Source organism: Conger conger, chromosome 4, assembly GCF_963514075.1.
Source record: "Conger conger chromosome 4, fConCon1.1, whole genome shotgun sequence".
Taxonomy (NCBI): domain Eukaryota; kingdom Metazoa; phylum Chordata; class Actinopteri; order Anguilliformes; family Congridae; genus Conger; species Conger conger.
Genome location: NC_083763.1, coordinates 3,598,505 through 3,610,514, shown reverse-complemented (window position 1 = coordinate 3,610,514; position 12,010 = coordinate 3,598,505). Strand labels below are relative to the sequence as shown.

Genomic DNA, 12,010 nt, shown 5'->3' with positions numbered 1-12,010 from the left:
TACTTCTGACTCCTCGAAGGAACGTTTAGCGGGTTTGAATGCAGTTAAAGATGGCGTACCTAGACCGATTTCCGTGGTCAGGAGCGAGAAACAGACAAAGGAGAGGACGGAAATAAGCGACTGGAATGAACCCTCAGTCAGACTTCTTTTCTTGGGAGCTGTTTCCAGGCAGACCTGACTGGAGGAGACGAATGTTAATGCGTGTGCAGTGCGGCAGGGGAACAGGCGTTCTAATCTCTGTGTCTGCCTCTGATCCCTGAGATTAATACTCACTTAAGCGTGACACTCAATGGTCTAATTGCGACTGCGAGATGGAGAACACCTTACGCAAGCTGTGGAGAGGGTGACTAACGCTGATTCACCGGTTAACCCTTCGCCATCACTTCTCTGTTGTTTTAGATATTTTATTCCCCTCAAACTCGGTCGGACTCGTCAATCTCCCATCAGCGGTCATTCCTGCCGATGTCAGGAGAAGATGGCGGGAATGTGTGATGCCCCTTCTCGCTATTTTTCCACACTGCAGTGGACACCCCACCGATTGCACACTGCCCATATTTGCTGGAGGAGAACGAGGCGAGCGCAGGCGCCTGATCTGACCAGTAGTGGCCGCTATAGAGCAATGAGGCTTACCCCTTATCATTCCCCAGCGAGGCTGAGCCAATCTTTGCCTTGCTAATGCGGACCTTAGCCAGCATGCTGTGACCTGGACTCAAACACATTACATTAAATTACATTACGTGGTATTTAGCGGACGCTCTTATCCAGAGCGACGTACAACAAAGTGCAAATCAATCACAAGAACAAGTGCAAAAGTAGACCTGAGAGGACAGTACAGTTCCGAGTCCTAGTGTAAACATACAGAAATTCAGAACCCTTGAAGAGTACAATCAACATTTAAACGAGCATACCACTGTTGGCAGCTAGAATACAACAACAGCCAATAAAAACGACAATACCTATACAAGTAACGATATCTATACATAAGTGCCATTACGGTCTAAGGCTAATCACAGTGATTGTGAGTTTGGGAGGGAAAGGTGTAGCCTGAAGAGATGGGTCTTCAGTCTGCGCTTGAAGGAGGTCAGAGACTCTGCCGTTCTGACATTCACCGGGTCACAGGGTCACAGGGCTCATGATTTTGCTGAGAATGAGTGTCTTTACAGCCTGAGCCCCAGTCCTCTTTCATTTTCACCTGAGCATGTTTCAAAGTGGATGGTAAATGAACCGCACGTATATAGCGGTTTTATTCAAAGTGCTTTACAGTTAATGGCTCTCATTCACCCATTCACACACACACACTCACGCACCAAGGCTGCTATGCAAGGCACCTTTCAGCTTGTCGGGAGCGTTTGGGGTCTTGTCACACTTTGACACACCCAGGGTGGGGGATCGAACCGGCAACCGTCCGGCTGCCTGACGACCACTACACCTCCCGAGATAATGTTTTCACTAATGTGTCTACAGTACAGCAGGCTTAGCAGTGTGTGTACGGTGCGCCTCGTCACTGAAGCCAGTCTTCCGTCTCTACCTGTGTGTTGCAGGCTTCTCCCAGCCCGGCCTGGTCAACATGGACGTCGGGATGGCTCCCTTCCAGACAGAGAGGCCTCCCAGCATCGCCGAACCCCAGAAATCTCCCCTGTCGCTCGCCTCCGAACCCCCGAAACATCCCCCGCTGGACTCCACCACCGGTAAGAGGGGAAATGGCCTTTCGGGGTGGTCATGCGAACGCCAGGCCCTCGATGGAACCTGCGGGCGAGGAGTTCTTATTTCCACAGACTATTGAAATGGTGTGTTGTCTGTAACCTGTGTATGTGTATTTGTGTGTGTGTGTTGTGTGTCTGTGTGCGTATGGGTGTGCCGCAAGTAAGATCACCAATGCCCCAACTTTATCCATCCATTATTAAACCCACTGACTCCTGGTCAGGGTCGCTGGAGCCCTTCCCAGCATGCACTGGGTGAAAAGCAGTAACATACCCTGGACAAATCGCCAGGGCACACTCATACCTAGGGGCAAGTTACACTCCCAGGAAACCCACACGGACACGGGGAGAACATGCAAACTCCACTCAGAAAAGCCCCAGCCTGGATTCGAATCTCTCCCTCTGGTCCTCCTGCAGGGAGTAACCATAGACTGCAAAACAAATGTGGACCAAGTGCCTGTTATGTCATCCAAAACGCTTGTGAAAAGTGCTTTGAAAACTAGGTTTCCAAGTTTTCGGGTGCCGCCATTTTGTAAAATTTGGAGACAGAGCATAGTAGAGCCGCTGAATGCGTCTCCTCCACTAAGCGAGTGAGAATGACTCGGCGGTGATGCAATCTGTTCCTGATTCATCCACAAATACTGTATTTTCATAATAACATAATAACTTTGACACACAAAAAAAACTAGAAATCGGCACATGGGGAGAGATTAGATCAAGAAAAAACACAGATTGCGACGACATTTTTCCTGTGGTTGACTTGGTTGATATTTTTTGGCTTCAAACTGACGTTTGAAGGAGCGAGGACATTCCATTTGCCTCGTTCGATTTCCCGGTCTTTACTTCCTTTCCTTTCTAGGGGCAAGAAAAAGGAGAAAGAAAAAAAAAAGAGGAGAAATAATCAGGGATGGGAATGAGCCCCGGGAAATAATGGGCGTCAGAATTGAAGCCCAGTTTTGGCCTCTTGGGAGGGACGGACAGCCAGGCCACTAGGCCGTGGGGTAAACATATATTGGCAACCTGACGTATGTGACGGGAGTAGCATATTGCCAGCTTTGGGAACAGCGTGTTCACAGATGAAGATGCAATTAGACCGCCTCGGGAGAGCCGTGTAGCGCTGCAGACAGCACGTTCACTCGCGGGCCCCGGGAGTGTCTTTGCGAGGTGCTAATGAAGCCATTGCTCTTTTTAAAACCCACAGTTCTGTTTTCTCACGGAAGGAGCCCAGAGAGCCGAAAGAGTCCAACCGGCATTGTGTTGAGTACAAAGCCACTCACCCTGGAGCCTGATTCAGGCCGGTCATTGAGTCAGAGTCAATGATCTAGCCTGTAGCCTAGTGGCTAAGGTGCTTCTTGCCTAGTGGCTAAGGTGCCTGTAGCCTCGTGGCTAAGGTGCTTGTTGCCTAGTGGCTAAGGTGCCTGTAGTCTAGTGGCTAATGTGCTTGTTGCCTAGTGGCTAAGGTGCCTGTAGCCTAGTGGCTAAGGTGCTTGTTGCCTAGTGGCTAAGGTGCCTCTAGTCTAGTGATTAAGGTGCCTCTAGTCTAGTGATTAAGGTGCTTGTTGCCTAGTGGCTAAGGTGCCTGTAGTCTAGTGACTAAGGTGCCTGACTGGGACCCAGAAGGTCGATGGTCCAAACCCCAGTGTAGCCACGATAAGATCCGCACAGCTTTTCAGCCCTTGAGCAAGGCCCTTAACCCCGCATTGCTCCAGGGGGGGATTGTCCCCTGTTTCGTCGAATTAGCTGCAAGTCGATTTGGATTAAAGCGTCAGCTGAATAACAAATTATTTTATTATCATAAATAATTTGCACTCAAAGGATTCATGGAGATTCAGTGCCATCTGAATGGTGAAGGTCAGTGCTGATTTAATCCCCATTCCTAGAAATACTGCTTCAGTACATGACTTGAGCTTTCATACAGAATAGCCCCCTGTGTTGATTAACGCAACAAAACCCTCAGCACTGCAGCACCCACAGAGGTGTGCGGCTGAGCTCAGGGCTCTTCTGTTTATTCGCCGGAACGGTGTTTTGTTTCCACGGTCAACACCGCGAAAAAGGAGCCACGACACGTCGTTTGCGTACGGAAGAGCAGCCGATCCATACAGCGATCAAAGGGGTGGAAGTCATCCAACATTAATGCACTGTAAGCAGGTTACGGTGAAGCCCTGGCTCATTTTCCATGAGTGCGGGGGGGGCGGGGCGGGGGGGGGGTTGTTGCAGAGCTCAGCCGGTTCGCCGGGGCAGAAGTTCCCGCGGTAACGGGCTCTGCCGATGAATTAGTAAAGGCCTCTGGATGCTCAGAGAGGCCGCTCTGTGTGGGTAAGCCCACCCTCTCTCTGGGACGTTAGAGACCTCAATCCCTCAATCAAACCCAGGAGATAGCCCTCTCTCCTGCTCGCCGACTCTGGGACGAAGCCCCACTGCCACACGCTAGCCGGAGGGAAACGCATCTCCTGCGCACTAACGCCCCGTCCGCACGATAAATATAACCATAACTATGAATATGTCATTTTCAAAAACGTTTTAGCTCAAGTGGTTGGCTGAGTTCACGCCACAACTGTAATGAGAATGACAGTGACAATGACAATATTTTTGTTCTCTTCCATTTGCTATGCTATTTGTTTGATTTTATTGCCACGTTAATAGTACATCTATGTCTGCAGCGGTACCAGAATAATCCACATTTCTATTACTTTTGTGCTGAAGCGCTGAGCAGCATCACAACAGGACTGCCCCGCTGAAAAAACAGCTCAAGCTAGGTTTTGAGACAACTGGAAGCAGGTTGTCCAGTTCAGACCAGCTCCCAGCTTGACGTGCTATAGCTGGTTGACCAGATCAGACCAGCTCCCAGATGTTTTGAAGCTATGTTCTGGGAGCTGGTTGTCCAGCTACTAGCTCAGACTAGCTCCAGGACTAGCTGGTTGACCAGCTCATACCCAGCTAGACCAGCTTATGACCAGCTTGGCCATGCTGGTTGACCAGGTCATACCCAGCTAGACCAACTTATGACCAGCTTGGCAATGCTGGTTGACCAGCTCATACCTAGCTAGACCGGCTGATGACGAGCTTGACCCGCTCAAATTTCAAGCTGGTCAAGCTGGCATAGCTGAATGTTTACAGCTGGGGTTTAATCCGTAACCCTCCCGTTGCACATCCAGAACTTAAACCACCTGGATAACTGCGCGAGAGACCAATTACCCCTACTACCCGGTGCCATCAGGAAATTACCGGATCACGCAACAGAGACGCGACAGTGCGCCTCAGCTCGCTGGGCTCATTAGGTGTGCCTCGCTGTGCGTAATTTGCGTTGTGTTTGTACAATCAGTCCCAAAAATGTCTTATCACCCCCCCCCCCCCCGCCCCCATCCCCCCCCTCTCCCGACTTTAGAGAGTTTGAGGTTTTTCCTAAAGTGATTAGTGCCAGAGACTCAAGGACACGGAAAAACTGGAGCAGAGACGGCCGCAAAAACCGCCGTCGAGGAGGCGAGCAGCGTTCACGGCGTTGTCACGGCAGCGCGGCGGCCATTTTGAGGCGGGGGTTTGGATCCGCCGGGCCGATCGGCCTCATTACGCCGCGCTGTTTGCACAGGCACGAGCGGCCCTTAAATAGGCTCTGATTGGCCCCAATTGCTACAATATGGGCCCTGTAACTAAGCTTGCGGTTCGGAGGCAGTGTCTGTGAAGCCCGGGGTTGCCATGACGATGCCCTTTTGTGCTTCTCGTGCGTCGCACCGAGCGAAGTTTACATCCTGTTCTGTCAGAGGCATTTATCCTGCGACTTTCAGCCCCTATTAGGTACTCTGTGTTTCTCTGTGTCTGTGTGTGTGTTTGTGTGTGTGTGTGTGTTTGTGTGTGTGTGTGTGTGTGTGTGTGCGTGTGTGTGTGTGTGTGTGTATGTGTGTGTGTGTGTGCGTGTGTTTGTGTGTGTTTGTGTGTGTCTGTGTGTGTCTGTGTGTGTGTGTGTGTGTGTTTATGTGTGTGTGTGGGTCTGTGATGGAAAGGTGCACTTGTTTGTGTGTGTGTGTGTGTGTGTGTGTGTGTGTGAGTGTGTGTGAGTGTGTTTGAATGTGTGTGTGTGTATCTGTGATGGAAACATACACTTGTTTGTGGGTGCTTGGATGTATGAATGCGTGTGTGTTTATGATGGAAGGGGGCACCTGTGTGTTTGTGTCTGTGTGTCTCTTGAGTGTTTGTGTGTGTGTGCGTGTGTGTGTCGGCGCTCGCATGCCTGTATATGTGTGTGTCTCTGAGTGTGACGTGTGTGTGTCTCTGAGTGTGTGTGTGTGTGTTTGTGTCTGTGTGTGTGTGTTTATGTGTGTGTGTGTGTGTGTGTGTCTGAGTGTGTGTGTGTATGTGTGAGTGTGATGTGTGTGTGTGTGTATCTCTGAGTGTGTGTATGAGTGTGTGTGTGTGTGTATGTGTACATCTCTGAGTGAGTGTATGAGTGTGTGTGTGTGTGTGTGTCTCTGAGTGTGTGTATGAGTGTGTGTGTGTTTGTGTGTCTCTGAGTGTGTGTGTGTATGTGTGAGTGTGATTGTGTGTGTATCTCTGAGTGTGTGTAGGAGTGTGTGTGTGTGATGTGTGTGTGTGTGTATATATCTCTGAGTTTGTGCATGAGTGTGTGTGTGTGTGTGTGTGTGATGTGTGTGTGTGTATCTCTGAGTGTGTGTATGTGTGAGTGTGATGTGTGTGTGTGTGTATCTCTGAGTGTGTGTGTATGAGTGTGTGTGTGTGAGTGTGTGTGTGTGTGCCGGCGTGCGGTGTGTCTGGCTCCAGGAGTGTGTCGGTGCTGGGCACCCCGCGTCACATGACTCTGGCCCCACTCATCTCTGCTCCTTTGTTCGTCTGGGGCTCTCAGCGAGCCGTTGTTCTGCGCCCTCCTCGCTGTTTACCCATCTGCACACTCATCCAGCCTTCAAGTGGGCACGTATCACCCTACTACACAAACAGCCACAGACCTCAGCCGTCATTTCCAGAAACACATCCCACTCTACCCTCTTGCAGCGCTGAAAATGAACGCACAATATTATTTCTGTCTCATAACACAAAACTTTTTTTTTATTATTCATTCATTCCGGAGAGCGCAGATGGCCCTCAGCTACGGGGAGAATTGGAGACTGCTGAGTTTCGTATCTGTAGCACATATCATGCTGCCTTTTCTATGAGAATCACAGTCACCCTTTTTTAAAATGTTTTTTTTTTTCCTTTTGGAATATGAAGAGGTCGTGATGATTTTTTATTTTTTTTCAGTGCACAGTAAGGGATTCTGGGATGTGTATTTGGGAGTGTTGGCCTTTGTCTCTGTTAATGTTGAAATGGTGCTTGACTGGGACCTGAAGGTTTGGCGGTTCAAGCCCCAGTGTAGCCACAGAAAGAGCAGTGCCGCTGTTCCAAGGTACTTTGCTCCGGGGGGATTGGCCCCTGCTTAGTCTAATCACCTGTAAGGCACTTTATATGAAAGTGTCAGTTAAACAACTGTAACTGTGGCTGTCATAATAGAACAGGTCTCATCTGTGTGACTCTCTCTCCCCCTCTCTGTGCTCGAGGACTCCTGGGTGACCCCTGGGAGGGCCACGGTGGGCTGCAGGCGGACTTTCCTTTCACCTCCAGCGTATCCACGGTGATCAGTCGCCATGCCAACCAGCTGGCAGGGAGCCCCCCGGACCCCCAGTGGCCCCCCCACCAGAGCACGGGGGCAGGGGAGGAGAGGGAGGGCGAGGCGGCCGACCGCAAGCAGCAGCAGAAGAAGAAGAAGAAAAGGAGGCCTCGGGAGGAAGTGTACGACTTCCAGGAGAACAGGGGCCCCCTCGAGGACAGTCAGGGGCCACAGGCCGAGAACATGCCCCCGGCCGACGGCCAGCACAGGCGGAGAGACGAGGGCTGGGAACGCGACGACTGGGGGAGATCCGGGGGCCGGGGCAAGAAGGGCAAGAGCCGGAAGAAGTTTCCGGATGAATGGGCGATGCTCCAGGACCCTCCTCTGCCCTCGGCTCAGGACTTGGGCTTCCATTCCCAGGAGATGGTTGCCGCGGAAACCCACAGCCACCGCTCCCTCGCCCATGCCCACCCCCCGGCCGCCATGGACACCTCCGGCCCCGGGATGCCCGACCCGCTGCTCTACCTTGCCGACGACTCCCTCCCGCTGGACCTGGACGACGACCTCGTTCCCGGCATGCCGTCCTCTCTCAGCCAGGACCTGCTCTCCCTCACCGCCTCCTTGTCCCCCGAGCCCCTTCCCGCCGGTCCCACCGCCACATCACCCAGTCCGGGAACACCCAAAGAGACCCCCCACCCGCAGTCCCCCGGTCTGGGGAACTCCTTTTCCCTGGGTGGCACAGGTACCCCCGTGGCACCCTTCCTAGCAGCTGGTAGTCCCCATCCAGGGAAGGCTGAGGAAGGCTTCTCCCTTCTCCCCTCAGACCTTTTCGCCACCGACACCCCTCCTTCCACAGATAGCGAGGCTCTTCCTCCCAGTCCTAAAGGCGAGCAGGCCCAGAGTATGCCCATCCAGAAGGCCGCACTCGTGCCCTCCTACCCACCTCCCTCGAAAGAGTCTCCTCTTTCGACCCCCACCTCTCCCCAAACCGACCCCCTCACTGATAAAATGGTCCCTGCTGCATCCCCGTCAGAATCACCTTATAAAGATGATATCTTTGTATCGGGTAAAGATTCCCCCCTAGCACCCGTTGAAGGGGAATTAGCGTCTCCTTCAAAGCCTTCTGACGATCAGGATCCTCTCTCTCATACCGATACTCCTGTATCCCCCATGCCAGAGGAGGACCCTGATGACACCTCAGTCCTCCTTTCCTCGTCCTCCCCGAGACCGCCCAAAGAGGCTCAGGGCCAGAAGAGGAAACAACCGAAAAAACCCCGCTCCACCTCGGCGAAGAGTCCCACCTCGCCCGACCGGAAACCGGCCGCCTCCCCGACCTCTCCGGCCCTCAGCCCCTCCGCCCCGACCCCCCCGGCCCCCCCGGCCGGCAGCTCGCTCTCCGCCCTGGCTGCCCCGTTCCCCGGGCCGAACTGGGAGCTGAACCCCACCGCTCCGCCCTTCATCCCCAACCTGGCGGACGAGGCAGGGGGACCGGCGGACCCCTCTCTGGCTGAAGGTTTGTGAGATCTGGAGCCTGGATCCGGAGGAGCCGCCCCATAGCATGGCTATGTGGGGGGGGACTCGTTCGGGAATGCCGGCCTGTCCACTTTTTCCCGCGATCACTAACGCTGTCTGTCAAGAGGAAACTACCACGCTCTGTCTCTGTATGTGACTCTGCATGGGTTGGCCCAATGGCTTGATTTGGCTTCGGCGCAATGTCTGGGGTTCCTCTCTTTCACGCCGTCTGCCGCGTTCATTAACTGTACGTCGGTTTACTAATCAGAAGCTTTGAGATTGCAGGTGTCGGCGTCACCAGCTCTGTCTGTCGACGTGCAGTTCCTCTCTGCGCGAACTGTGTGTGTGTTCTCCTGTTTTTGCGCTGTGTGTTACTCCAGGTCTTGCTAACACTTCCGTTTCTCTTGCCTGCCTTTATGTGTCTACCTGAGCTGCCTCTGAATCTCACCTGCATCGGGAACGAAGGTTCTTCATCCTGTGCACGGAAAAGACCGCCCTCAGTTCCCCGTATACCTTTTAATGCCGTCTCTGCTTCAGACAAACCTGTCGTTTTCCTCTGTGGGGATACCTCCCGTTAACCTGCTGGAATGTTTTTCTAACGCAGTCTATCACAAGCGCGGTTTCATTAAACGCCGCCGTCTAAATCCGTACGCCGTTGGCCATCCGGCGTTAACCTAAATCTTTTTTTGTTTGTGTTTTTTGTCTCCGCTCTCCATCCGCTGCCCACCCTGCCTCGTTTCCATGGTCACCAGGTTCAACAGGTGAGTCAGATTTAGCTCTTTTCCCTCCATTTTGTGGTTGTGTGGTTGTGTTTTTTGGGGGGGAGGGGGTGCTGTCGATGCCACGTGGCCACACCTTGACCACACCCTGGCCACACCCTGGCCCCCCTGTGTGTTAGCTGCTTCTCCGATCTCGCCGCCTGGGTGGGCATCACAGGAACACAGCCCGAGGTGCTGCCGCCAGCGTCGGGTCAAAGCCGCGCCGAGATTAACGCATAAATCAATAGCGAGAGCACGGTGAGGATGTCCTTGTCACGACCCAGGCACGGCGGCCCGGGCGTTTTTAGAGGTAGGGAGGGGAGGGGAGGGGAGGGGAGATCCGCTCCACCCCCTGCCGTGCAGCCGGCCCGCTGGCTCAGAGACAGGCGCTACGCTAGCGCTGTTAGCTGAAGGTTAGCCGGACCTGCCGGAAAGTGCTCATTTAACTTATTTAAGTGGACGAGGCCACGGGAAGTGTATGAGTCATGCTGTGTCATGCTGGATTAGCGCAGGCTAATCGCTGGGCGGTGCTAGATACCGTTTAGCTTTTAGCTGTTTGTGTATACTTTAGTGGGAGGAAAAGGTGAGCGTTGCTGGGCTGAATGGCCTGTTCTTGTGCTTATGTCATGTCATGTCATGTGATGTCATAAGGGCAGGCATTGGGGCAGTGAGAAGAACACACCCTCATGTTCTCAGAAGCTGTTGGCTCCTCCTTCTGCATCATGCAATAAATTACATGGCAAAAGCCCCAAGATCCCAAGCAAGCTTCATGTACAAACTCCATTTTCAACATCAACAGAGGTAGTAACACTTTAATATTCCTCCAGAGAAAGGCAGTTCTTTGCTCCTCACGTGCTACACTCTCGGCAATAAAGGTATGAAAAGTTCCTAAAAAGGTACAAATGGGGCGCTACCCTATATGTACATAATAATTGTACCCCTAGCCCGCAACATATCATTCATTTCTAGATTTGTTTTGCTTGGAAAACATACTCACTTCTACCTAAAGGGGACATCAATGTTCTTTCAGGGTATTTTGGGGGACTTTAATTCTTGAAGAACAAAATTGTAACTCCAAGTCACTTTATTTCTGAGAGTGTTGGCTCCCGGCCAGGGGCCTCGTATTTGGTGTCTGATAAGATGGATCAGTTTCACAGTTTTCTGTTTTTATGTGAGTCTCCATGCTAAGACTGAGGTCATTTTTATTTCAGTGTGTCACTGGCGACAGCCCACATATTCACCGCGAGCGAGCGCCTCGTTCGCTCCGTACACACAAAATGGCCGCAGCGAAGATTGATTTTGATGGGTTGAAAAGGCAGGCCCGCACATTCAGATTCATCCACTCCGGTTTCCAACGGGACACTTTTACCAGGGTGACCTTTTTTCCCCAGTTTACTTCAGGGACTCTCCTTGCGCGGAAAGAGCAACACTTATATTTAGTTGTGCCTTGTGCGAGCACTTTCTATTAATAGGTTACCGACATCCACTTGTAGGCTGAGCCTGGCCAGGCCCATCTATAATTCATAATAATGCAACTTTTATTTACTTTCCCTTCTCGTCGGATTTCCGGTCTGTGGAGCAGCTGCAGACGCTCAAACCAGGACACTGAAGTGGCGAACCGGTAGTTTCTCCACCTGTGTGTGTGGAGCGTTCTGGCGCAAAATGGCTGCCGTTGCATCGCCCAGGTGGGCACTACAGATGAGGTTATCCCTCATCACCGTATGCGATTTGATTGTCTAGAAAATCAATATATAAATGTAAGCGTCTGTCTATCTATATACAATATGTCCTCCTCCGCAGTTTATCGTTAACTATGTGCATGAGTGCAGACGCCAAGGTGTTGTTCTGGATAATGTGCTTACACTGTAACACGGTCTTTGGGGTTTTGGGTTTCGTTCCATCTTGGCTCCTGATTGTTAATCGGCGTCGTTATTGGGTTACGGGCGGAGGGCTCATCTGCCACCGCAGCTGTGCGGTAAACCAGTCCTCCCTTCGCTTGCGCTGGTTCTTGTTAAAAGCTCTTTCTTTCGGCGTGTCACAGTCGCCGAGCTCCTGTCGCGGGGATTTGCGTCGCTGGAAGTTTTCCGCGTCAGCCGCGGCACAAAAGGGGTTGACGCCGACCTCGAGTTTTGTGTCTCCGAGGGGGGCCGTCGCAGGATTAATAGACCTGGCTCTCGGCTGTGTACGGAGGCTGTGTGACACAGCTGTGGATGCTGGTGCGGTCTGTAATTAACCCCCCCCCCCCCTCTCTGTGTGCCGGGGCGGGGCTGAGCTGCTGAAGGGTGCACTTATCCCCTCACAGAGCCAGGAGCCGGTCACAGAGACACACCCCCTCACTCCAGGGACCCGCGTGGCTGTCTGTGGCGGGGGGTGTGCGTGGGTGTGTGTATCTGTGTGTGTGAGTCTGTGTGTGGGTGCGTGTGTGTGTGTGTGTGTGTGTGGGTGAG

The 12,010-nt window shown here is 52.5% G+C and overlaps 1 protein-coding gene across 1 annotated transcript in view; it reads left to right on the top strand.

Annotated features, from left to right (window-relative positions):
• LOC133125973 (uncharacterized) overlaps positions 1-11,762 on the top strand; it is a 58,658-nt gene extending 46,896 nt beyond the window's left edge. Inside the window, exons 5-7 of the mRNA XM_061237734.1 lie at positions 1,542-1,688; positions 7,244-8,806; positions 11,605-11,762. Of these exons, the coding sequence (XP_061093718.1) occupies positions 1,542-1,688; positions 7,244-8,806; positions 11,605-11,762 (1,868 nt within the window). The remainder of the gene's footprint in view (positions 1-1,541; positions 1,689-7,243; positions 8,807-11,604) is intronic.
• The last annotated feature ends 248 nt before the right edge of the window (positions 11,763-12,010 follow it).